Source organism: Magallana gigas, chromosome 5, assembly GCF_963853765.1.
Source record: "Magallana gigas chromosome 5, xbMagGiga1.1, whole genome shotgun sequence".
Taxonomy (NCBI): Eukaryota; Metazoa; Mollusca; class Bivalvia; order Ostreida; family Ostreidae; genus Magallana; species Magallana gigas.
In genome coordinates this window covers 16,480,960-16,505,586 of record NC_088857.1, presented here as the reverse complement: position 1 = coordinate 16,505,586, position 24,627 = coordinate 16,480,960, and the positions used below count along the sequence as shown (strand labels likewise).

Sequence of the window (24,627 nt, the reverse complement as noted above, 5' to 3'; positions counted from 1 at the left end):
TGAAATTAGTCCCTTTCATTGCCAAATATCTTCACAAATTTATGTGAAGTTAGTCCAATTCATTGCCTAATATCTACACTGTACTCCATCAAATAAAAGATTTTTCTCCACAAAGTTTCTGCAGGCACTATATTTTTTGTCGCGGAAGCTAACTAAATAACGTGTAAATATGGCTGTTCCATGTATGTTTCATATCCCTGACTAAGCGCACAAATAATGGCTGTATAACGGCGATACACAATATTTCATTCAAATAAACTCAGTATAAAAATATAAATATACCGCGCTGACGTGCAGTATTCAATTTGTCTGCACCGCTTGGTGTGTCATAGGACCGACGACATCCAAAAATAAGCATTCAATATATTAAAAAATTCATCCATTTTTCCTACAGATATCATGATTTCTTTAGCATATGAATATCAGGAGATAAGATGCACACTAGTACTGTACATGTTCCATGTGGGGAAAAAAAAGGAAATTATTGTCCAGATTTATTTTTAAATGTCATGAATACAGTCAAACTTCGTTATCTTGAACTAAATGGGACTGTTTAAAAACTTTGAAATATCCGAGTATTCGAGATATGGAGGGTAAAATGTTTAAAAAATAAGTTGTTACAAATCACTTCGACATATCCATTGTATCCGAGGTATCAGTGTTCGAGATATCGAAGTTCAACTGTACTTTGACAGCATAGTTTTTTGTCAGCTTAAAGTTGACCTGATATTTAGTTGACTTCAGATATTATGATCTTTCACAGTAATTTTGCCATAATCCCCGACCCATTTATATTACTGTGATCCATCTGTGACTGAGGATTAGAAATATGCTTTCTCAATGAATATAAGCATCCCCCCAGCCATTGTATGAAAACTTATCTAAAAAAAGTTAATACTGCTTGTTGACAAGTTCATATATAAATGAATACCAGGTATAACGAATGTGACATTGGAGGTGACATTTGTTCTATGTGAAACAGTTTTGGAAAATTATAGATCAGAACTAAGAGCAGAATTAACAAAAGTTCAGTGTTGAACAAGATATTTCTAAATAATAACAATAAAACATATTCCATATGAGAGAGATTATAGGAAGCAACAATGAAAATCACCGGGGATTGAGTGCAAAACATAATGTCAGAAAGATTCTTAATCTGAGTGAGAAATCATGACAACAAAGCCGTGAATGCCACATCATGTGTACACCGTTGTGAATGCCACATGTGTACACCGTTGTGAATGCCACATTTGTACACCATCTTAAAAACAAAAAGAACAAAGCAATACTGTAGCTTACAAAAGTAGCAAAATCCTTCTCAATGAATGATTCATGCTTTGTGGCCAACAGATGCAGCAAATATGTAACTAGGAGAGGATCATTGTTTGTTTACAGAGATATGTATGTGCACTTGCCACTGAAATATTATCCTCTTAAAGCAAACCAAGTGGGGAAGTTTACTTCCTGTTGGTCTGACCTTATTGGAGGTCAATGGATGGTGATGGTGGGGGGGGGGGGGGAGGGGTACTTGGTAAATATATACATGACTGTATATATTTACCAAGTACCCCCCCCCCCCCCACCATCACCATCCATTGACCTCCAATAAGGTCAGACCAACAGGAAGAATGTTTACAATCATATAAAATGTTTTCAAAACTCAAAACATTGCATGTACAAGTGAAATATGTATGTTTTGAGGGAATTTTATCTTAAAAATCCATGTTTCTATATCTTGTGTAAATCATTGTTTTCGTTTAAATGTTATATATGTCTTTTTTGCCTTGTTTATATGTATGCAAATACAATCTTGGCGCATTTCCTTTCAGCTGAGGGATTTAAGCAGTTTTCTGTATTGGCCAAAGAGTTGTCTAATTCCCTTAATGATATGGTAGGTTGATAAAATCATTGGTCATTACTATCTATTGTAAATATATCTATTTATCTGTATGAGGAAAAGTTTCAAGATAAATTGACATTTTAGATTTCAATTTCTCAGTTGAAGGAAATTTTAATAATTCTTATTTCTACCTTGACATGTACTGGTTGTTTAATAATTGCAACTGTTAAAATAAAATAAAATTAAAAATAATATAAAAAACACATGCTTATGGTAAAAAATAAGATGCTATTGATTTATGATTTGCAAACTTTTTAGAGTAGGTTTGTCATTTTCTTCCGTCCGGAATCGGAGTTTCAAAAAAGCATTGAAAATATGCTGAACTATTATTGAAACTATGTAGAATTTAAGTCTGTAAAAATTAAGTATCCTTGAGGATATGGTGTGCAATAGAGACATGACATCACAAACACCATCTATCACAAAAAACAATTTTTGGAGCAAAATTTAGTTTTCCTGTTGTTTGTTTGAATATGAATGTTTTGTTTTTTACCAGGAAACATCAGTGCATGCTTACTCAAATACCATTAGTAAAATAATGTAAATATTCATACAGTGACAAATGTGAATGTGGTATGTGTACTTGAAGACAGTTATAACATCCTTTTATTACATTTACCGGTACGTAAAACAACTATTATTTGAAACAACTTTATTTCGGGATTTGCCTGAGATATGAACTGGTTTTCGGCAACTTATTTTTGCAACCAACCTAATCCACACCTGTTTTTTTAATACAACTATATGGCAAATACTGGTCTATGGCTAGAAATATTTGCAACAATGAAGCTCTTGCCAACTTTACTAAAATTTCTCGCATGCAAATAAAAGTTGGTTCACAGTTTGTCAGAGAGTAATGAATTCAGCTCTGTAGACCAATATCTAGATGGTTGAAATAAAAATCTGTTGATCCATGTATCGAACTAAATATGTGTATGTTAAACTTTAAGCGTACATTTGTCCTTTTCAAATCTAGTCCCTTCATTCTTTACGAAAATTTCTAAATACTGTGTATTACCACTTATGAAAGGTACCATAACCAAGTGAACACTTGAATGTCTTTGTGTAGGTCTCCAAACTCCACACCATGCTGCTGTATCCATTGGAAGCGTTCTTAAAGGGTGACCTGAAAGGAGTCAAGGGGGACATGAAGAAACCATTTGATAAAGCAACCAAGGAATACGAAACCAAATTGTAAGTGTGTGTGTGTGTGTGTGTAGGGGGGGGGGGGGGGGGGTGGTCCTAGTCAACTAGTCCATATATAGTATTAAAAAAGGAGATGTGGTTCTTTCGTCTCTGGTGTTCAGTGAATTTCCATTTTATGATTAAATATTGAGAGGATGTCTATTTTCAGAAACCTCTTGAAACATTAAAAAATGACAGAGATTATAAAGTTGGAGAAATTATGGTACATTTGTATTTATGTTTCAACTGATGTGGTATCAACTCATCTCTGATTCAGTGGCACTTACCAGTACATGTAGTAAATAACATTATTGTTATTTGTTTTAGTAAAAGAATTTGATTTTCTTGTTAACAGTTCAAAAATAGAGAAAGAGAAAAAACAGCAGGCAAAGGATGCTGGGATGAACAGAACAGAGGTTGATGGGTCAGAAGTAAGTGTGGTCCTTTGAAGGACATTTTTATATCTTTGTGTTTTCTAATATAACTCTTTATATTACGTAAATTTCTTAACCCCCCCCCCCCCCCACCCCCCCATTAACTAAACTTAGAAAACAACAAAACTTCCATCATAGATAGCTTATAAGGGTATGATTTCTGTTTGATAGTTTTTGATTGATTAAAATTGATATAAAAATGGAGAGAGAGAGAGAGAGTCCATAAAAAAGGGAAAGTGTTAATGTAGTCTGGTAATGCACATCTGGGTCACTGAAACAAGGTCATCTGGAAAGGTTAGGGTCACTGGATCATGAAAAACAGAGTCATTATCATTATTCAAATTATTCAATATAATATTATAAGGAGTGGAATTATCATGAATTGAATTATAGTGTTGCTATCAAATAACAGATCTAAATTTGATAAATTAATGAAAGATTTGTCACGAATTTGAAATGCTGATACAAAAAAGGACATCCTGGTTGAACTATAAATCTCTGATCAGCCTTAATTGCACCAAAGTTTAGAAAAATATAGGTTACAGTGTTGAATTAAAAAAAGATGAAATTTCCTCATCTGAGTTTGTTCTAATTTGGACACTGATAATATGTAGGGGAGATGTGTTGGTAGTTATGACCAGGCATTTATCAGGGTACAGAAACTAGACATATTGATTGTGGCTGACGATGATCATTACCAAGGGAAAAGAGGGAACAATTTCCTTCAATTTCATCTACTTAAGCATATATAGATTCAGATCTTCAGCTCTGCTTTCTACTAAATGAAGCATTATATTGCAGAGTCATTATGTCTTTTTCTCATGTTTCCATTGCTCAACACCTGCATCTTCTCTATAGCAGATTACATGTAACCTCTTGGGGGAGAACTTTAGAATGAAATGCCATCTTGAAACTACAAAGAAATTTATCAAGTCTTAGATAAAGCAGAGCTTCCCTGGTTAATTAAGATTTGTACTTTTTCAGATTGCAGAAGATATGTTGAAAGAACGGAAAGTTTTTCAGTTACAACTTTGCGAGGTAAAAGGGCCTTGAAATTTTAGATCTCATTAAAAGAAACACATTTCCAAACTATTAGTTTGGAAGGTTTGGTCTTGAATTTATGAAAGAGATTATTTATCAAACGTGATAAGCTGTAGTGTCTATTTGATTAACAGTACCTCATTAAAGTAAACGATATCAAGACAAAGAAGGGCGTGGAGCTGCTGTTACATCTAGTGGAGTATTACAAAGCATTGCAAGTGTAAGTAATTTGTGGAGAGAGAGAGAGAGAGAGAGAGAGAGAGAGAGAGAGAGAGAGCAAAAACATGATTAAACTATTATCAAATTTTCAAACTATTATCAATTATCCAGACATCCATAAAATTTTACCTGTATTTTTTGATGTTTTAACCAGATGTGCATATAAAAAAATTTTTTTTAAAAGTTTAACAATGTTTCAACTTGTTCTTTAATAGTTTTCATCAAGAGAGCTTAGAGTCCATAGGGAAGTTTGAGTCCTACATAGAGACGCTGATTTCCCAGCTCCAGGGCATCAAACAGAAGCAGTACTCCGACCGGCAGCAGCTGGTGGAGCTGAGGGATGCCCTCAAGAACTCCATGTCCTCCTACAAAGAGGTCAGTCCACAGCTTCTGACGCCAAAAAACACATGAAGACAAAAACCAAACAGCTGTCTTTTAAAGTAGTTATCATAATTGTGTCCCCTTCCACACAACTAAATCAGATATAGAGAGCTCCACCAGCTTTAATTTATCTCAGACAGATTTAAACATGTTTTTTTTCACATTATTGTATTAATCCTACTTTCATTTCCTAAAAACTTTATAATGCAGAAAACTATCTACAGAAAATGCAGATGTATACATGTATTTTCTTTCGATGTTTTTATCAGATTTCAAAAAAATACTATATGTGTTAAGAATGCACTTTCCCCCCAGAAACATCTTTCAATACCTGCCCAGAGTTATATATTTGAATAATATTGTCCATATATTTTACATGTATTCATGATGCAGGAATAATTTTCTATCACATGTGTCGGTACTGTCAAATAAAAGAAAATGTTTGAGTTAATGAATCATATTGACCGCCCCTTCCCCCCCCCCCCCCCCTTCCCCACTGATAAAAACGAAACTAAAAGAAATTGACTTTGCACCAGTGAAGGCTTTTACATGTTGTAAAGCGCTGAATGTAAACACTGCATTGCTTGTCTGTGACAGGGATCTAGAAACACATATTACCCAGAGGAAGCCGGGAAGGTAACCAGAAGACTTACGCCTAACTAATTAATGATTAATTGATTAACAGTCCTTAATTAAAATCCTAACCACCTTTTTACCGGTAGTTCTTTTACTAGCTTGATTTTATTTCTAATGACTTATTTTAACTAGTCTGATCAGGGACGTGTATAATATGTCCCTGGCTTGATTCTTGGTGACAGTTTGTGGATCATGATTGATTGGTAGTTGTAGGAATATTAGATATGCTGCAGCTAGTTAAAGATCTTTTTAACATCAACCTTTGTTTACGTAACACTTTTAACACTAATGATTTAAGTCTGAAGCTTTTTCTTTTGATAACTTGTTACAAGAATGATCTTCGTATGTACTAGGATTCCCTAGAAAACCAGTGTATTTACCATTCATTGAGGGTATGAATACATGTGATAATTTTTCATTTAACTGTTTTTCTTTCCACCCATCTAGCATACTAACAACAGGCTCTCAATTCTTGGGGGCTGGGCAAAGGTATCAAATCATGTTGTGGCCTGCTTCTTCTAATTTTTTTTTCTTGTCGGGTTTTATTTTTTGTTTTACCGGTATGTGTATGCATAAATGTTGTGTGTAAGCTATAAAATAAGTGTGAAACATTATTTTTTATTGGATGAATGGATTTATGTTAAAAAATATATAGCTATTAGTTATAACCTCTTTTATGAGATTATTATTTAAGATTTGGTCAAAGGGTGAATTGATCTGTTGTAAATGTGTTTTACTTTCACCCACAAATTATGCACATATACTATGGAATCAAAATATATCAGTCTCTATAAGTAAATTACATCGGTTGGGCATTCATGTGGGGATTTACCAATTGTAGCTTTTTCAAAGTTATCTGCTTGAAGTATACTTCGATCTGATAATTCTCCATATGGCCCCTCGATAAAAGCCTTTGGTCAGAAAGGTCCAGGTACTAATGCACTGACAGACAGACAGATGGACAAAGACTACAGTAATGCATTATTGAGTAGGCCTAGACACTCTTGACCTTGGGAGGATTATAAGTGTTGATATTGGTATTTTTATTTGCTGGGTGTATGCCTTTCATTCTTTGGTTTATATGCAATCAAGTTTTACCCCAATAAAATTTGATTGCCTGAAAAGAAAACAGCAATAAAAATTCAAGTTAAAGTATACCACATTTTTATTAAATGTTAGTTGGTGATCATATTATTTCTTGACCATATATTTTCCAAAAACTAATCAAGGTACACATTTCTCTATTATCAACATAACTGTATTGCAGCTGATGTGGTCTTCTGATAAGAGTATTTTGAATATACATTTTACTATGGTATAATTGTACATTTATACAAGTTTTAATGTGAAGAAAGGTTGCCAATATCTCTGCTTCTATTCGTCCAGCCGTCTGCCAACAAAAGCCCAGCGGGCTACAACCTGCACCAGCTCCATGGCAACAAGATGCATGGCAGCCAGAAAACGGGCTACCTGCTGAAGAAGAGCGACGGAAAAGTCCGCAAAGTCTGGCAGCGCAGGAAGTGCATCATCCACGATGGCATTATGCTAGTCAGTCACTCTGACGTAAGGGACATTAATCTCTTTACTTCTATTGGATAAACATGTATATAATGTATCTTGAATATCATTCTTTACTTTTTAAATTTGCAGTCAGAAATTCCATTTATTTTTGATATACCATTTCTACTGAGGATATTTCAAAACATGTGCTTAAAATTATCTTTCCGTCATTATCATAAAATTTGCGTACCGGTAATGATATTTTCTAAGTGTTTGTGAAAGGTAGTTGATTTTTTTGTAAGGTTTGTGTTTCTACTCTCTTCAGGAAACTAAAGAGCCAGTAAAATTGAACCTCCTTACGTGCCAAGTTAAGGTAAGTTACCGGTATATTAATATCAAATACAATGGTATAACTTTGGTCTCATAGCATCTTTCACCACAATTACTATCAATTTACATGTACATTGTATAGATAATAAATTTTCCAAGACTGAACCTTATTTTTCGAAAACATTTTTGAAGAAATGTAGATAAACAGGTTAGATGGTTAGGTCATGCTAATTATTTATCCATTGGCAGTATGAAAATTGATTCATTTTAATGATAACTTTATATTACCTCTGTCAGAAACACATGTAGCAAACATGAACACAACTCGAACATAATGTAAAAACCCAGACGTAATAGGAGGAGAAAACGTACTTGCTCAGTTTTGGCCTCTTTGTTATAAAGAAGTTTCAGTTTAAATTAAGTGTTAATTTATGTATAACAAAACAATCTTTTTTATTACAGCTTGTTGCTGATGATGTCGGCAAGAAATGTTTTGATCTAGTCTCCAGTTCCAGTAAGTCTCATCATCAAAGCAAAGTTTACTAAGTAGAAAATGTACTGTTAATATAGAAATACCAAAAAAACAAGCCTAGGCTTAATTGTTCCAGAAGTGTATTATACTGGCACATGCAAGATATCAGACTTTTGACTTTGATTTGAGATCTAGCTTTAATGCTATCTACCCTTAAATCTGAAATGTCAGTCAAAATGTTTTCAAAATGAATGTATAATTGTGAATTTGAATGATTACAGATAACAGAACATACCACTTTCAGGGGGAGGATGTTCAAGACATGGAAGAGTAAGGGTTTTGATGAATATTTACTAGGGCTGGGACGATACTGTACTGAGCCGATTCGGTACATATCACGATACATGAGATGCGATACGATACATATCACGATACATTGCAATTAAATGAAAACATGAATAAAAGTTTAAAATTTATTCAATCTGCCGATGTATTACCGCATGTCCAAAGTTATTTTGTTATATTCATAATGAGCGTTGCACAATTTACAAATTACTTTAGTCTCTTGTACACTAGTTTTTCATAAACAAGTACTCCAAAAGTTTTCCACACTCCATATTTAGCTTCCTAACAGTTTTGACAACTTTACGAGGTTTTCCGCCATCTTTGTACTTTCATATTAGGCGCGCGGACTAAAAATAGCCGATATATGAAGCTCGGATATTTTTGAAAAATAAAAAAAGTTCGGTATTAAGGTATCGTTGTATTAATGGTAAATGTATCGATCCAAATATCGTCAAAATAAATACCGCGATGCATCGGTGGATCGTCCCATCCCTAATATTTACCTATATACAGCCAGTAAAAATGTTCTACAATTTTGAAAAAGGAACCAGTTGTGAATAAATAATTTGAAACTTTTAGCATTTCAAAAGCTAAAAGTACCATACATATAACCTTTCCCCTTTTTTTTTTGATTTACACAAAGATAGAAAAATAATGTTTGGGACGGAGTGTTGAATTTTAAGTTAAAAATTTTGTTTTGCTTTCTTTTTAGATGGATTTCAGTTTTGAATAATGCCAAAGAGGAAGTGCTTTTGAAAGCGTTCCAAGATAACACAAACTGTCCCGCAATAAACCAGAATGTACGAGAGCTCAGAGCCAGTATTATTGACCGCATCAAAGGGTTGCCAGGCAACGAGGTCTGCTGTGACTGTGGAGGGAAAGGTTAGTTTTTTGTTATCAACTTTGGACAAAATTTCAAAATCTCTCAATAAATGACTTATTTTTCAAAGAAATAAAGATGTTTTTTTTTTAGAATGAATTTAATAGTTCTCTAAGTTATACACATAAAACCTAAGTTAGGATAATGTACAATTTATAAATTTGGATTTATAAAATGGTGTAAATTGTTCAAAGGCAGGGCAAGTGATATAAGTGTATGGTTGGGAATTATTAGAGGAATTTTCAACTAAATGAGGCAAATAGCTCTAAAAAAATTAATAAGGTAACACAACAATATAGACTAATTTTTCAGACAATAAAATGGCACATTACAACCATAGTCAAATAAGGTTTTCTTTCTGATTATACTGCTTGCTTAATTTTGGGTCCTTTTAATAGTCGTTGATTGTTATGCTTTTATTTGATTTGTGTTGCAGACCCTGAGTGGCTGTCCACTAACTACGGTATACTGATTTGCCTAGAGTGTTGTGGCATTCACAGACAATTAGGTGTCCACATCTCCAGAACTCAGAGTTTAGTCATTGATGAACTCGGAACCTCGCAGCTTCTAGTAAGTACTGCTGGAGTACAAAACTAATGGATACTGTATATATCATCAGAAATAAATGTACTTTTTGGTCTATATATCATCGAAATTTAGCAAATTCTTGTCTGAATACCACTCTTCAGAATGTTTTATTTTCATTTAAAAATGAACATCATCTTGTCACAAAACAACTGTTTAGAGGGATGGTTTAAGTGTATTTTAAACTTAATTTTAATGAACTTCCATATTCGATAATTAAAAGCTTTTGTTTGTAATTTGCAGTTAGCTAGAGTCGTAGGAAATGACTGTTTCAATGAAGTTTTTGAAGGCAAAATATTTGATGATGATTCTGAAGTAAAAGCTGATGGAAGCCGCAAACTTAAACCCACTAGTCCTATGTAAGTATCAGCTGATAGCAAGCACAAGTTTGTGATCCTTTCAAATGTCATGGACTCTGGAAATTTTAAGTGAAAGTGATTGTGTTGTCCTTTGGAAACCAAGCTAAAGACAAATAAAACAAGTTTGTAATAGGTTTTCATCTTCTAGTTCAATAATATGAAATGAGAAATTGGGGACTTTAAGTCTTTCTGAACTTCTTAGAGAGTGTTTAGTTTAAATCTAATGTATATGTATAGACTAATTAGGCATGTCATATGTTCTTGATCTACACATATATGTCATGTTTTGACAGGAATGAAAGAGAGTCCTATATCTTTGCCAAGTATGACAAGAAGAAGTTTGTGATCAACACCAATAGTAGTGAAGAGGAAATCCTGAGTGACCTGAAGCAAGCCATTCAGTCGCGGGACTTCCAGACCCTGCTACAGACCCACGGGGAGGGGACGGATCTAATGAGCGTCATGCCAGATATGGTAAGGGAAACAGCAGATTTGGCTTTTGAAATAATGTACTGGTAGCTTATGTACTGAAAATTTGGTCTCAATTGTCCTCTGCATTTTGATATTCTAAAGGAGTGATTTTTATTGTGAAATTCTTAATTTTTTTTTCTTTTCCAATGACCAATTAAAGTTTAATGACTGGAAAAGTTCAAGGTTATTTGTCAAATTCAAAGTCAAGTTCATTATTAGAATTTTACAGGATACTATTCAATATGGCCATGCAAAAGACTGTAGTGTTTGACAGGCATATCCTATTTTGTATGTTACTTGAAGCACTTGGATTCAGACCCCAAAAAAGTGATTTTCTTTCTGTTTGATTTCAGGAGAATTGTGAGACAGGTCTTCACCTTGCCATAATGTTGGAAGATGGCTACTCTCTGTACATTGTGGACTTCATCATTCAGAACAGTGTCATGTAAGATTGTAGAACATGTTTATCCGTGACTGTTTAAGAATTTCAGAAGTATTGATTGTCAATGAAAGAAGGACAATCTTTATATGGGTATAGTCCACTAATGCATTTTCCATAGGCGGTAATGTTAACGTTAGGGTTCATAGCTCTGGCCCTAATTTTCGTTCAGCAACGAGGGACCTCTTGAATAAAAGCTCATCAAATTGTCTCTTTCCTGTTAAAATTTTGTGGTGTGAAGTCAGATTCGTTTTCCAGCAAAATGCGTCTGTATTGAAAAACTCGCACGGAATTTCACAGTTTTGGAAAGGGTGTACATCAAACAATTTCAATTCTTTTCTTCAAATGATAATTCAGTTTTGACACTTGTTTTTTAAATTGCAAATCCTCTTTTCTGACATGTGTCAAGCGTTCTGATTTAAAATGTCCCAATAAATGTATATACACTCTGCAAGTATAGGAACTATTTTGCTTAAAGGCACTACTTTGTTGTCCTACCGATTCTAAAAATAGTTAGAGGGATATACCCATATTGTATATTAAAAAAAATAATCGTTTCTTTAAAAAATTGAATAACACAGGGGAAAAGGCTTGCCTCATGTGTGATGCTTTGTATACTCTTTGATTATACAGAATTTTGTCATTATAAAACCTCTTCTTCATCAATAATGTGTTTGATGTTTACAATGTAGAAGTAGAAAGAACATTTCACTCCCCACAATGTTTGTTCAGTATTGTATAAATCTTTGCCCACAGAACTAGTCTAGGAAACAAAAGCCGTGATGGCAACACACCGCTACATCTGTGTGCAATAGAAAATAAAACAGAGTGCATGAAACTACTGCTGCGAACTCGCCCAGAACTCGCCAAGATTGAGAATTCGGAAGGGAAAACACCGCTGGATATCGCCAAAGAAAATAACAATCAGTTATGTGCTGACTTGGTATGTGTTTCTAGACTTTGTTGTACACTTTATATATTAGAACTTTTTTTTTTTATGGGACTCTCTTTTGAGAACCTAATATCCTACTACAGAAATAAGCAGAATGAAAATTTTTCATCATATATTTTTTTGCAGTCTTTGCTAGTTGTCTTCTAAGTCATTTTCAACCACAAGTTTGCATACATAAATAATTGCATGAAGAGGTTGTTTAAAAATATAAAGGTGTGATCACACGATGCAGTTTTCCATCTGATTTTCATATTTGATTCACTTTAGACTAAAATTGTACCCTGTGACCTATTAAGTCGAAAGCAAAGTCTAAAAGTTGATTGAAATCTGAAGTGCATCTGATTTTCAATTGACCCTATGGTGAGAACCATGACGTCACAATGCCTTTTCCCCATACAATGATTATATTGAATTGGTTTTATTAATTGAAAATCGATTGTAAATTCATATTGTGTGACCATCTCAACAATCAACTTACTTGAACAATTCAACTGAAAGTTGGATGAAAAATCGCAGAAATATTCGTTATGGATATAATTTCGTTATTTTCATTGGCAGTATACTGTGGAATCATTTAAATTCGTGGGGGCCAATTTTCGTGGATTATGACTTTTTTGCTCATTCGTGGGGATGTAATTTCATGGATGCGCCGGTTACTTTTTCAGCAACAAAGATAACTCTTTCTAAAATTGTTTTCCTTGAGGATTTAAATTCGTGGGGGAGGGCTACCCACAAATACCACGGAAATTGAACCACCACGAATTCTAATGATTCCACAGTTACTGTATATCAACGAAAATAAATCCATGACGAATTTTTAACCTAAGTTTTAATGAATACAAAGAGATTAGGTTATGACGAAATTAGATGCCAACAAAATTTTATTTGGTTTAAAAACAACAAAATTTTGACCAAATGAAAATATGTGCTTCTACAGTATTTGTTGCACATAAGCATCACCAGGGTTACAGACTTAGTATAGATACTTTGTAAAAAAAAAAGTAGCGGTACATGTCGGTGACTTACAGGGTACGACTCATTTCTGTTACAGTTGAATGCAGCATTAACTGGGAGGAAGGACTTGTTTGAGAATGTGAACATTGACTGGGAACTAATAGCTGTAAGTAGGGTTTGATAAATGTTCATGCTATTATATCTTGGGTTTTTCGTTATATTTTTAATGAGAATTGTTAGAAAAAAGGATGACCGAGGAAAATTTGACAAAAGTCTGATGATTGTTTAATGCTGTACTTATCAACTATAATTTCACCCAAAAAATTAAAGATAAATTTTCAACCAGTTGATTCTCCATCTCATTCTCACAAAACGAATCTGCTACCTTATGCAAACAAAAAATCTCATTTGTTTTTTAAGGATGACCATGAGCACGATGTGGACTTCAGTGACGATGATCTAGAGGTAGGTCAAGAAGAATACTTATGTCATTAACTGCCTCCCTCTTTTTCTGCTGTTTTTCTACCATTTGTATGCTTCAGAGGACTTCCGAATGTCTCCTGATGCTGTTAATATGAATGCAGCTGAGACGTGCCGAATGTTTGATTTACACTACTGTACCTATTTCTTTTATGACTTGAATGAATGAAATGATGATAAATTTATGTACGTGTACTAGAAAACAGAGAGGGACTTAAGTACACAGTATTTTAGCCTTTGCTTTAAAAATTAAGCAGAAACATAATCAAGTATTTCCTGTATAGTTAACTTCTTTTTTTTTTTTAAAAATGATAGAAGGGATATCTTCTTTGTTCTAGCTTTCTTTAAAATACCGGGTAGCTTTTTACTGCGATTTCCTTCTTAACCAATATTTAAGGTATATTGCTAGAATTCAGATAAATACATAAATTATGTGTAATTAAATACATTTATAGGTCATTCTAAAATTACGGCTTAGCACATATTATCAATTTCAGTAAAAATTAAAAAAAACAATTGAAATTGTATTGAAATTCTCAGATTGCCTTTGTTGAATGTTTCTGTTTTCCAGCCTAATTAAAAGTAAAGTTGATATGTACAGATAATCTTAATTGTCGACACTAGTTAATTTGATATGTTTTGCTATGAAAAAAATTTATTAATGATATAACCAACTTTGGCTGTGGTTTAGACAAAGATATTTTGTAAAAAAAAAAATAATAAAAAAATATAAAGTAACAGGTACATAGCAATAACCAAAATGGCTTCGCTTGAGATTTTTGGAGGGAAATGGTTCCCTACAATTTCCTTCTAAACACATTATTTTTATGTCCTCTTTCAGTATGTTGTTATTGATAAGATTTGGGCCGCTTATTGTCAAATTAACGACCAGGTGAGCTGTTAATACCGCAGCTAGTGGCTAGCCTAGCACTGTCTCTTCTCTTGACCTTGACTTTTCTACTTATGACACCGACCTGGCTGGGCTTATTTTTCATCTATTTTTTTTTTTCATCATTTGGTTTCAATTCCTCACAACAAAACTACTGTGCAACTAGGTGTCTTAACTAATGTTAGTGTTGTAAAGATTAAAACTGAGGGAAATACCTCAAGCTCTCAACTTGATTTGCTAGATAGACTATTCCATGTATTTTGCATCATGATTTTATGGAGTAATGAACTATAGCATCCACTTAGATGTGACAGTTTAACTGCATTGTTTCTTGTCTGAGATTAGATATGCATGTGACTAATGCCAAACTCCCTGGGATTTTGAGCTAATTAAGGACTGCTAGTTTATCAAACATGTATGTCTGTCATTCCATCTGTCTATTATTTTGAATTGATGTAAAATGCAAATGTGAAATCAGAAATCAAAAAGTCTTCAAGCATCATGTATAAATGGGTGGTTTTTTAAATCATGAGAGTATAGTTTCTAAAAGCTTAAAGAAATAAAGTTAAATATGTGATTCACCCATCCTCTGGCTAAAGAAATGAAAGGTGTGTATTTAAAAGGGTATTAGGAAGAAATGCTGTATACAGGGTTATTTTCGCCCTTTGTAATTTTCGCCCCTTTACACTGGAATTCGCCCAGACACAATTGTATTTAAAGAAAGATAATTTGAGACATTGGAAAATTGCCTTATCTTAAATTCGCCTGCTGACAACAAGGGCAAAAGGGGCAAAATAAAAGGGGGCAAATATTTCCCTGTATAGAATAATTTAAAAGAATTGATTGAACAAAAGATGGAACTGGTAGTTATAAGGTTTCTTTCCATTTTTGCTAAAATATTTGCAAATTAAGAAGCACAACAAATATTCTTTTATTATACATGTATTACTGTCTTTATTTTCTATGCATCTAGAATTTCTTTGGTGTATGGGATCTACAAAATTCTAACATACTTTACCTTCATTAATTCACAAAACTTTAAAATTAGTTTGAATTTTTTTCTTTGTTTAATGATTTTATTTTGATTTTGGGTTTATTTTCATTGAAAAGAATAACTTGAATTGATATTATAACTCTTTGTATTACAGAACACCCCTGAGAGAAAGAGAGGGTCACGACCTCAGAGCTTGACTGGTTCAGGAATTGCTAATGAGTTTGCTAGTACCCTGTCCATTCCCAAAGAACCCAATGACATAAGGCAGAGAGCGGACAGCAATGTGTCTTTACAGCCTATTAAGAAAAGTAGGTCTTTTTTGTCTTGTCAGCTATGCATTGTTCTAGAAGTATTTGATTTAAATTTACCTGTAGTTAATTAGAAACTGGAATTGAAGTGGGTTTTCATTAATGAAAAAAAGCATACTGTAAATTGTAGTAGTTTGTAGTACATATAATAAAAAACCTGCTGAATGCACCATTTCTTTACTCTCTGATAAACCAGAATATGTGAACTTTAGGTTGAGTGATACAGTTCTTTTGTGATGTAGATGTTTTCAGTGACAAAGACAAAGATCAAATAAACTACTTTTATGTTACGTTAAGATATAAGTGTAATGTTATTAACAAAATAAACAGATTTTGACTTAGCATCTTTGGAGTCCCATGAAGCAGCAGCTTGTTGTAATTCTTCTGTGATTCCCTTTCCCTCCAATCTCTGTCAAAGGAACAGCTGTAAAGTGTTAATTTTATGTTGAAAATTACAGAGGACTTTTTAAATAGACTGAGTCGTGTTGTTCAGAGAAAGGCATCGTATGGGGAAATTTATCAGATAACTTCGGCTGATGGGGCCCCAGTACAGGTTGTGCAGAAAAAGCCGCCTCCTTGGATCGTTTCAGTCAAGAAAAAGCGCAGGCGACGACTCAGTAATTCTTGGCCTATATGGTTTACATGTATCAAACAAGTGTATACTTCGTAGCCCTTGCCTGTTTTCAGTTGTTGTATTTACAGTACATTTTTTCCTAGGTTCTTTTGGAGAATGAACTTGTATATTCTGTATTGAAGTTATTTTATTTCATAATAATTTTCATATCATTATTGCAAGGTGGACAACTATAGATACATTTATCTATTATATGATACAGTAAAAGTATACTGTACATTTCTTTTCTTTTTTGTCTAATTATATTCATGACAACCTTTATTTTAAAAAAAGATGCATTTTATGCATATTATATTAATAGAGACAATTCAATATGAAACAGATACACATGTACTAGCCATGATATGATTTTGTAATACTATATATATTTCACTATTATAAACAGTTATGCTCATTGCATGGATATGCAGTTACGAAGTGCCCAAAAGTGTTTTCAACACTTTTTGATATGATTAGAAAAGCATTCATTGATAAGGATAATTTATAAAATTTGCCTTATGCCCCATAATACAGTCAGTATATAGTTAATATGATCAGTATCAATTATGAAAGATCAATTGCCTTATCAATATCTATAGAACCATTTTGCTCAAAGAACCCAGTGGACCCTTATTAGTTCTTAGGTTCAAAGGTCAAGGTTCAAACTTTCAGTTTTGTATCAGTAGAAGCAAACTAGATTTTGATTTTTGATGGGTTTGAGCAAGGAAATACATGTTTTAAATTAGTTGGACTTGAGCATTTATTATAATAAATGTAAGTGTAACTGGGAGGTAAACATCTATGTTTTCATTAGAATCGCTTCCGTTTGGGAGTGCCAAGCAGAGAATGAGTCTGCGAAGTTGTGAGTATTTTTACATGGTGCATGGAGAGCCTCTCTCTCAGTCTTTCTCTGTCTCTGGCTGATTCAGTTGTCCTGCTTACTTCTCAGTCCAAAGTCAACCCCCCTCCCTCCCCCACATGCCTTATTTTTATTTTTTGTTGCCCTGCATTTTTATAATTCACATTACTTTGATATGGTTTTGTTTTTATTGCATCACTGCTTAATTTTTTTCTTTTTCTTAGGTGGGAAAAGATTTTAACGATTCTGCTATATGTTCTTGACTTTCAGTGCTCTGAATCATGCACAGTGAACAAATACATGTAACCGAGATGAGTGTAGTTGTAAATGAATAGTTGTACTCTTGTGAGAACCCGAGGGACAAATTTATAAAAACACTAAATTAAATTTGCATTTCTCACTGTAAAGTAAAAAGTGAAATGTGTTACAGCTATCTAAACAGAATTTTTTTCAATTTAAGATGGTTTTCAATTTAAAATTTGATGTAAATAAAGAGGCTTGGTTTAAACATTTTAAGGAGTGATATTCTATTTATTTTTAACCAAAGTCTAGCATTATTTCAGCACAAGTGTATGGTGTGGCATACATGTACAAGCCACATAACCACATTGCATGTGGCATCGAGATGCATTTTGAGATCGATATACTGTAGCAGCAATATGAAGTTTGTTTTTATTTCGTATCAACATATACATTTTTGTGATACGCATGCAAATGTCCTTATTATCATCGACCATCATATCAGATTTATTTTTGCCATTTGTGAACTTCTACAACTGCATGATGTATGTAATCCATTGGAGAACTCTTATCAGGGTGTATTATCATGTCTTGCCATTTTACTTCAGTGAAATATATATATTTTTTATATATTTTTAAAAAATTTACTGATATCTTTAAATAAAAGTAAAAAAAATTTAAATAAAATTTAAATAAAATTCTAGCTTGTTGCAGCAATTCTCTACTTGCTTAAACCTGAATATATAACGATAAACATGTAGTATTTATGCATTTTTAAAACGTCTGATATACTATTTTTTGTTGTTAATTATATTTACCAAAAAAAAAAATTTATTGGAATTGTTATATAAAACAAAATGAGTCAGCTGCTGTCTTGTCATCTTCACTAGCCAAGAAAAGAAATGGATTTTAAATTCTTGGCTAGAGAAGATACTGTTTTGTATGTTTGTGTTTGTGTGCATTTATTTGACAATTGTGTGAGGATAAACAACGCTCCCTGCTCTTACAGTGCAACAATCTAACCAGGCCGCTGCCAACGGGGCCCAGCCAGGACCCCCAGGCTTTGGACCACCCCTCCCACCCAGGAAGAAACCCCCACCACCCCCTCCCTCCTCTGCACCCAGGCCTGGGCATGTCAGAAACAAGTAAGACTTGGATTTACAATGCAAACATGTATTGGTTAATGTAACAGTTTGTTGCCAATTCTTAACTTTCAACCCTCTACCAAGCTGGGAAGTGTTGTTGGTTTTAATATTTCTAACAAAGTACTTGATAGAGATTACAGAAGGCAAAATAAATATGCCCCTGGTCAATTGGACAGAGCAAGTGTTCATGTACATTGCTTGAAATTAACACAACCCTAACTTTGCATTTGTGTATCATTGAAGATCGGAAGGGAGCGCCATTACTGTGCACCATCGAACTTCTTCGGACCCACCCCCCAGACCAGCCCCGCCAGACGTCAGAAAGACCATTCACATTCCCGGGGCCCGGGGGTCAATCCAGGCAGGGGACATCACTAACAACAATAACAACAGGCAAGTCAGAAGTAGACTCACTACTAGGAGTAGTCAGAAATACTGGGAAAATTCCAGTACAAGTCAAAAGTACATTTAGGCTCAGTAATGAGTTGTTCTTTGCAAAATCCAGAAAATTGAAACCTGTCTAGTTCTTAAACTTTTCAGAAGGAAGGGTTAATGAATTAATTTTAGAATACATAGTTTGAATTGGGCATCAATCAGTAATGAATTAGCGAAGCTAAAAATAAATCATTGGATTATCAGTCAACATGAAATTCTGAATGATTTGAGTGATTTCTTTTAATGCTTAGCATGAAATTGTTTATAGGGCAAGTCGGCAAAGAGTTGGATCAACAGAGTCAAGACCAGGAGGTGAGAGAGAGAGAGAGAGAGAGAGAGAGAGAGAGAGAGAGAGAGAGAGAGAGAGAGAGAGAGAGAGAGAGGGAGGAAAACTTTTATGGAAATGAGTTTAATTTACATATTAATTCATCATATTTTTATTGATTTTATATTTATCTTTTTTTATCATGAATGAATTGTAATTTTAACTGAAGTTGTCACTTAAAAAAGCAAGTTATAATCTGATGATTTTTTTTCCATTTCAGATGGTAGTCCTGTTGTACCTGGCTCCCCAACCTATGGGAATAATGAGACTCCTCCCTTACCAGCTCCTAGACAGAAGGTAACGGCAATCACATCCAACCAAATCAGTCAATAAAATAGAATTCTTCAAACCCATCTCTCTCTCTCTATTTTTGACAAACAGACATATTATTCACAATTGCAGCTTACTAGCTGTAGTCATTTGCTTATTCAAAATGGCAGAATTGTTTTCCATGTGCCATTCATTTCAGAAGAAGGTGCCCATTGGACAGAAGTGCCAGGCAATCTACGACTGTGAAGCTGATAATGAAGATGAGTTGACGTTCAGGGCGGGAGAAATGATCATCATCACTGGCGAAGAGGAAGAGGACTGGTGGGTAAGTGATCTCTTCTTCGTGTTAGTGTCCACACCAACACATTCCACACAGAGAGAGGGTCTGTAACAGAGTAATGTCAGAAGGTGGTAAGTGGGTAAGTCGGCACCTCTTTCATGTTAGAATCCATACCCACTTATTCCATTCATTCTATAATTAGAATTTAAGGTGTCCCACTCATCCCATACAGAGAGATTCAGTAACAAGGGTGATATATATGAAAGCAGAGATTGAGTTCGAAGTTGAACACAGATGTTTTTTTTTTATTAAAGGGTGGGGAAACTAGTTGCTGAATATGTATAAAAATTTTGTATGTGTTTAATACTTTCATTTGTGATGTTTTGACATTTCCATACCTTACAGGAAGGAGAAATTGACGGCGAGCCACACAGGCGAGGAGTATTCCCCAAAAACTTTGTCGCCATGAACACTTGACAACAGCTGAGCTAGTAGATAGTTACCATGGACACAAAGCAAAAACTGGTTACTATAGTAACAAGTTGAAAGGTCTTCCTTGCTCCTCCATTACTTTGTTAAACTATGGGCGCCGATCAGTGCTGCTCACTTAATCATGTCTCATACATTTTGTACTTATGGCCTATTTTTGCTCATTTATTTTACGTTTAATGATAAATGACTGCACTTGTGTAACTAATTGCGGATGTTTAGATATTACCCCAGTACCTGTAATATTGTTTCTAGCACTCAGCTTCTCTGATATTCACCAAGAATTTTTTGGAAAAGTTTAGATTCAAATATGATGTTCAAATATTGCTTAGATTTATATATGATTTTTTTTTTTAAATAATGATATCTATGAGTTATTTTATTATTAATACAAACGTTAAATTTTCTTGTACTTAAAAAATATCCAAGTTGTCAAAACCTGTTATATGATCATGATTATGTTAAATTATCATGATTATGATCATGTTATATGATCTTTTTAGTTGTTTACATTTAAAAGTTTTTGCATTTCTATCCATATAAGCCTGTAATAGTAAAGTGCAATAAATATAGTATTTGCCAAAATACCATTTTATTAAAAAAAAAAATCCTTATCCATTGATTGTAGACATGTACAGTATGAAACATACTTTTCGTGATCAGGAGAAAAATATACATCACTCATAAATTAAAAAGCATAGTTTTAACACCCCACCCCCCTAAGATTTAAAATTAAAACTACTCAATTCCACTCCCTCCAAAAAGAAAAAAATGAAAGATCCGAAGTGCTCTGTTGAATTTTAAACTTGTTATTTACATCTAGTTAAACAATGTTATAAGTTATTGTTGATGCGTGTTATGAATATAACGAATAACGACCGAGTCATTGTAAATTGATATTACTAATCTATTGTGATTATCTCTCATTCCCAGTGCATTTATTCCATGTGATTAGTCAATTATAAGATGTCTCCATGTATTACGATTGAATTTTGTATATAGCTGAATTGTGTACACAAGAAACGTTTTATGTATATACATGAATATATAGCTATTTTGATAGTGCTGTTTAATTTGCTTAGTCATCCGAGATGACCTGAGAAAATGGAACATTCCATTTACACAAACTGTATGTTCAGTTCGTTGATATGAGATTGGTAATATTGCACAAGAGATTTCTGTCCTTTCTTTGCGTCCTTCCTCTTTGTCAAATACCGGAATGAATTTACTTTTTAAAAATTTTGGTTAGTACCTAGTTTCATGTTTTTACCCCTTAACGGTAAATGAGATTACATGGCAAATATTCATTGGCTCAGCCTATGGTGTAGTATTGCTCTATTTCAGAAATCTAGTTTATGATCAAAATCAAAGTAAAACATTAATTTTTTTTGTACTTTCATGATCAAATTTGCAAAGTTTTCCTTATTTTAATCCGAGCAATTTAAGAGATAGAAATTTTACTGTATACCTCTATCTTAACTCACAACTGGTGACAAGTAATCAAAAACAAATTATCTCAGGATGTTATTGTATCACTGCTGTATATTGTTGAAAACCAAAGAAAGTGTGTGTTCAAACTGCTTGTTGATTTTTTTTTTCTTTTTACTGCAGCTGACATCTTTGTGTAAACACCGTCATGTAGAATTGTTTTGACCCAAACCAAAAATTACCTGGTTTAGTTTGCACTGTGTTTGAATTTTGATGTACTGTCTTACATGTAACTTGAACCAGATTGTACTTGTAGCTATAACAGTTACTACAATTTTTAACCCCTCTCTGTGTGTCAAAGTGTGCAGTTTTGCAGCACAGGTTGACGCCGCAGTTTTAAAAGTAGCAATTGAGTATAGATTTTTTTTTATCCCAGATTGCTCGGAACTGCTGCTAAATAATGAAGAGTAAAAATACAATAACATGTATGGATTGTAAAACGGGTAAATTGTCTCTCGAGTATTTTCTAGTTAGATGGTTTTCTGTGTTAAATAGACGTGTATGTACATGTATTTCATAGTAATGTAGGTAGACAGCAAAAGTAGGTAAAATGCATAAAGGTATGCAGTGGAAGAATGTTTATGATATAGGCCAGACAATGTGGGAATGATGCTGTTATGAATTAAGGTACTTTTCCTGAAAGAAGGAACGATAACTTTTATCATCGAACATTGTCTTGGTTGTGTTGAAATGACATTCCTCCCTTCATGTTACACGAATGTTGTATTAATCCTTCATTTGTTATCAAACCTCTTCTAAAACAATAAGCGTTATGAAGGGAAAATTTAGACAAATATATAATCAAATTCAATATATTTTTGTTTATTCAAACGGAACTTTTTTCTACAGCGTTTTGCCTATACTAAACTGTATAATCGAGTGGCTTCATTTTAATGTGGATTTTTTATGTACCCTATCTAAAGCACATTTGTCAAGCAGATTCTTAAATTTAGTTTGGCAGCAAATTTCTTGTCTGTATGACAACAGTTTCTGTGCAATTATAGATTTAAAGGCTCTCAGATTTTTATAATGAGCTTTTCATGAAATGGAAAACCAAAAAACCATCCAAAATCTACCTCTCTGCAATTAATAATTACATGTTTTTTAGTATTGAAATTTAGAAGAAAAAAAGCAGAAATGTTGATAATTGCTTTTAAAGCATATAAAGGTATATATTTTTTACAGAAATCCAATTTCAAATGTTTGTGTAATATTGTACCTGTCCACAAAAATTATATGGTCTCTGCTTCTTCTTTTCTGATATTCAGAAAAACTAGTTTATATCAATCAATATGTCTCAAATGAAACAGAATTTCTCTGACCATTGATTTTTTTTTTCTATTTATAAACTATTGCCAGTAACTTTTTATTATGTAAATAAATGTACATTTGTAGTGGCACCAGGTCCATTTACTTTTGTTTTCCATTTGAGATTTAAAATGAAATTCAATACACATGTATATATAAACCCACAATTATTTCTTAAGCCCAAAAAGTTTATACACATATACATATTCTTGGATTTGCATTTTTTTAGCTTCTTTTTTTGTGAATTTTATTTCTCTCTTCTTTTGGTGATAAAAGTAATTTAAACACCAACATTTATTATTACAAATTGTAATTAATTACTGTTGTAGATATAAAACATAATGGCATTTCAAGTATTTTTTGTTATTGTGTATTTAAATAAATCCACTTGATGTTAGGGCAAAATCAAGCAAAATGTTCACATTCTGTAGAATTTTTGTCAAATTATAATCCTTGTTTCATTTGGCTCCTATAAAGTAATTTCATTTCCTGATACATGTATCCAACAAAATTTCCATTCAAGTTCACTGGCAATAATTTTTATTTTGATGTTAGATGAGAATTTGTATATACTGTAGCAACAGCATTTCTAGATAGAAACTCAATTTATTTTACATGTGAAATTAATTTATCAGCAATAAATCTTTGTGTTTGCAGTAGATTTGTAGAAAAATTAGTCAATAGGACCAGAATTTTCAGATATGGACTCGGCAACCATTTGAATGCAGAATCTCCCAGCACTATTTTTTGTGCAATACTGCCAATTCATAAAATCTCTAAATGCTCAGGTGAACTTGCATCAATATTAACTTTTTTAAAAAGTACTTGCAACGCAGATACAAAATTACAGTATATTATATGCATGCCTAATTATTTACTGTTGCTTTGATTATTTTTTATTTTTGTTTATTGAAACATTTAATGATATCACATGAAGACCTACCAATGTGAATAAATACATTGTCAAATTCAAACCACATTAAACTGTTTCAATGCTACATGTCTGTGTTTTCTTTGTCATTAGTATGGATATGTTATTATTTAATTTTATGATTATAGAAAAAGTTTATTTAAAAAATGATGTGGTTCTGTCTCTTTATACATGTATGCGACATATTATGAAAACTTCATCAAATGTAGCGGCTTCTGCGGCTACAAATGTCAACTCAGATTGCCAATAAAACGTCCATATTAAGTACCCAACCCCCCATCCCATTACAGTCTATTTTTTCATAATAACCCAGTTGATCACGAACTTTCCTTTGTGTGTATAAAAATACACAGTGCTATTTCACCTATCATTTTAAGCACTTAGTGTACGCAGTACGCAAAGCACGTAATGGCATTGATATATGGGGATGACTCGATCTCTAATGAAAGAAAGCAGAGAAGTGGAACAACTTCACATGCAGTGTTGGTGT

General features: G+C 33.3%; 1 protein-coding gene across 8 annotated transcripts in view; it reads left to right on the top strand.

The window, feature by feature from the left end:
* LOC105337075 (arf-GAP with SH3 domain, ANK repeat and PH domain-containing protein 2) overlaps positions 1–24,204 on the top strand; it is a 31,555-nt gene extending 7,351 nt beyond the window's left edge. Inside the window, exons 4-31 of one of the 8 annotated variants that reach the window (XM_034473560.2) lie at positions 1,830–1,891; positions 2,970–3,094; positions 3,441–3,516; positions 4,504–4,557; positions 4,695–4,780; positions 4,995–5,154; positions 6,244–6,285; positions 7,183–7,359; positions 7,622–7,669; positions 8,089–8,140; positions 8,380–8,428; positions 9,156–9,325; positions 9,760–9,893; positions 10,152–10,267; positions 10,561–10,741; positions 11,092–11,183; positions 11,934–12,120; positions 13,181–13,249; positions 13,504–13,548; positions 14,405–14,455; positions 15,601–15,754; positions 17,182–17,229; positions 18,476–18,611; positions 18,855–19,004; positions 19,315–19,358; positions 19,592–19,668; positions 19,841–19,966; positions 20,327–24,204. In XM_034473560.2, coding sequence (XP_034329451.2) covers positions 1,830–1,891; positions 2,970–3,094; positions 3,441–3,516; positions 4,504–4,557; positions 4,695–4,780; positions 4,995–5,154; positions 6,244–6,285; positions 7,183–7,359; positions 7,622–7,669; positions 8,089–8,140; positions 8,380–8,428; positions 9,156–9,325; positions 9,760–9,893; positions 10,152–10,267; positions 10,561–10,741; positions 11,092–11,183; positions 11,934–12,120; positions 13,181–13,249; positions 13,504–13,548; positions 14,405–14,455; positions 15,601–15,754; positions 17,182–17,229; positions 18,476–18,611; positions 18,855–19,004; positions 19,315–19,358; positions 19,592–19,668; positions 19,841–19,966; positions 20,327–20,398 — 2,783 coding nt within the window. In that variant the 3' untranslated portion in view covers positions 20,399–24,204. Of the gene's footprint in view, positions 1–1,829; positions 1,892–2,969; positions 3,095–3,440; positions 3,517–4,503; positions 4,558–4,694; positions 4,781–4,994; positions 5,155–5,757; positions 5,797–6,243; positions 6,286–7,182; positions 7,360–7,621; positions 7,670–8,088; positions 8,141–8,379; positions 8,429–9,155; positions 9,326–9,759; positions 9,894–10,151; positions 10,268–10,560; positions 10,742–11,091; positions 11,184–11,933; positions 12,121–13,180; positions 13,250–13,503; positions 13,549–14,404; positions 14,456–15,600; positions 15,755–16,212; positions 16,372–17,181; positions 17,230–18,475; positions 18,612–18,854; positions 19,005–19,314; positions 19,359–19,591; positions 19,669–19,840; positions 19,967–20,326 lie in introns of all 8 variants that reach the window. The other 7 variants (XM_034473544.2, XM_034473534.2, XM_034473539.2 and 4 more) reach the window with 7 other exon arrangements.
* The last annotated feature ends 423 nt before the right edge of the window (positions 24,205–24,627 follow it).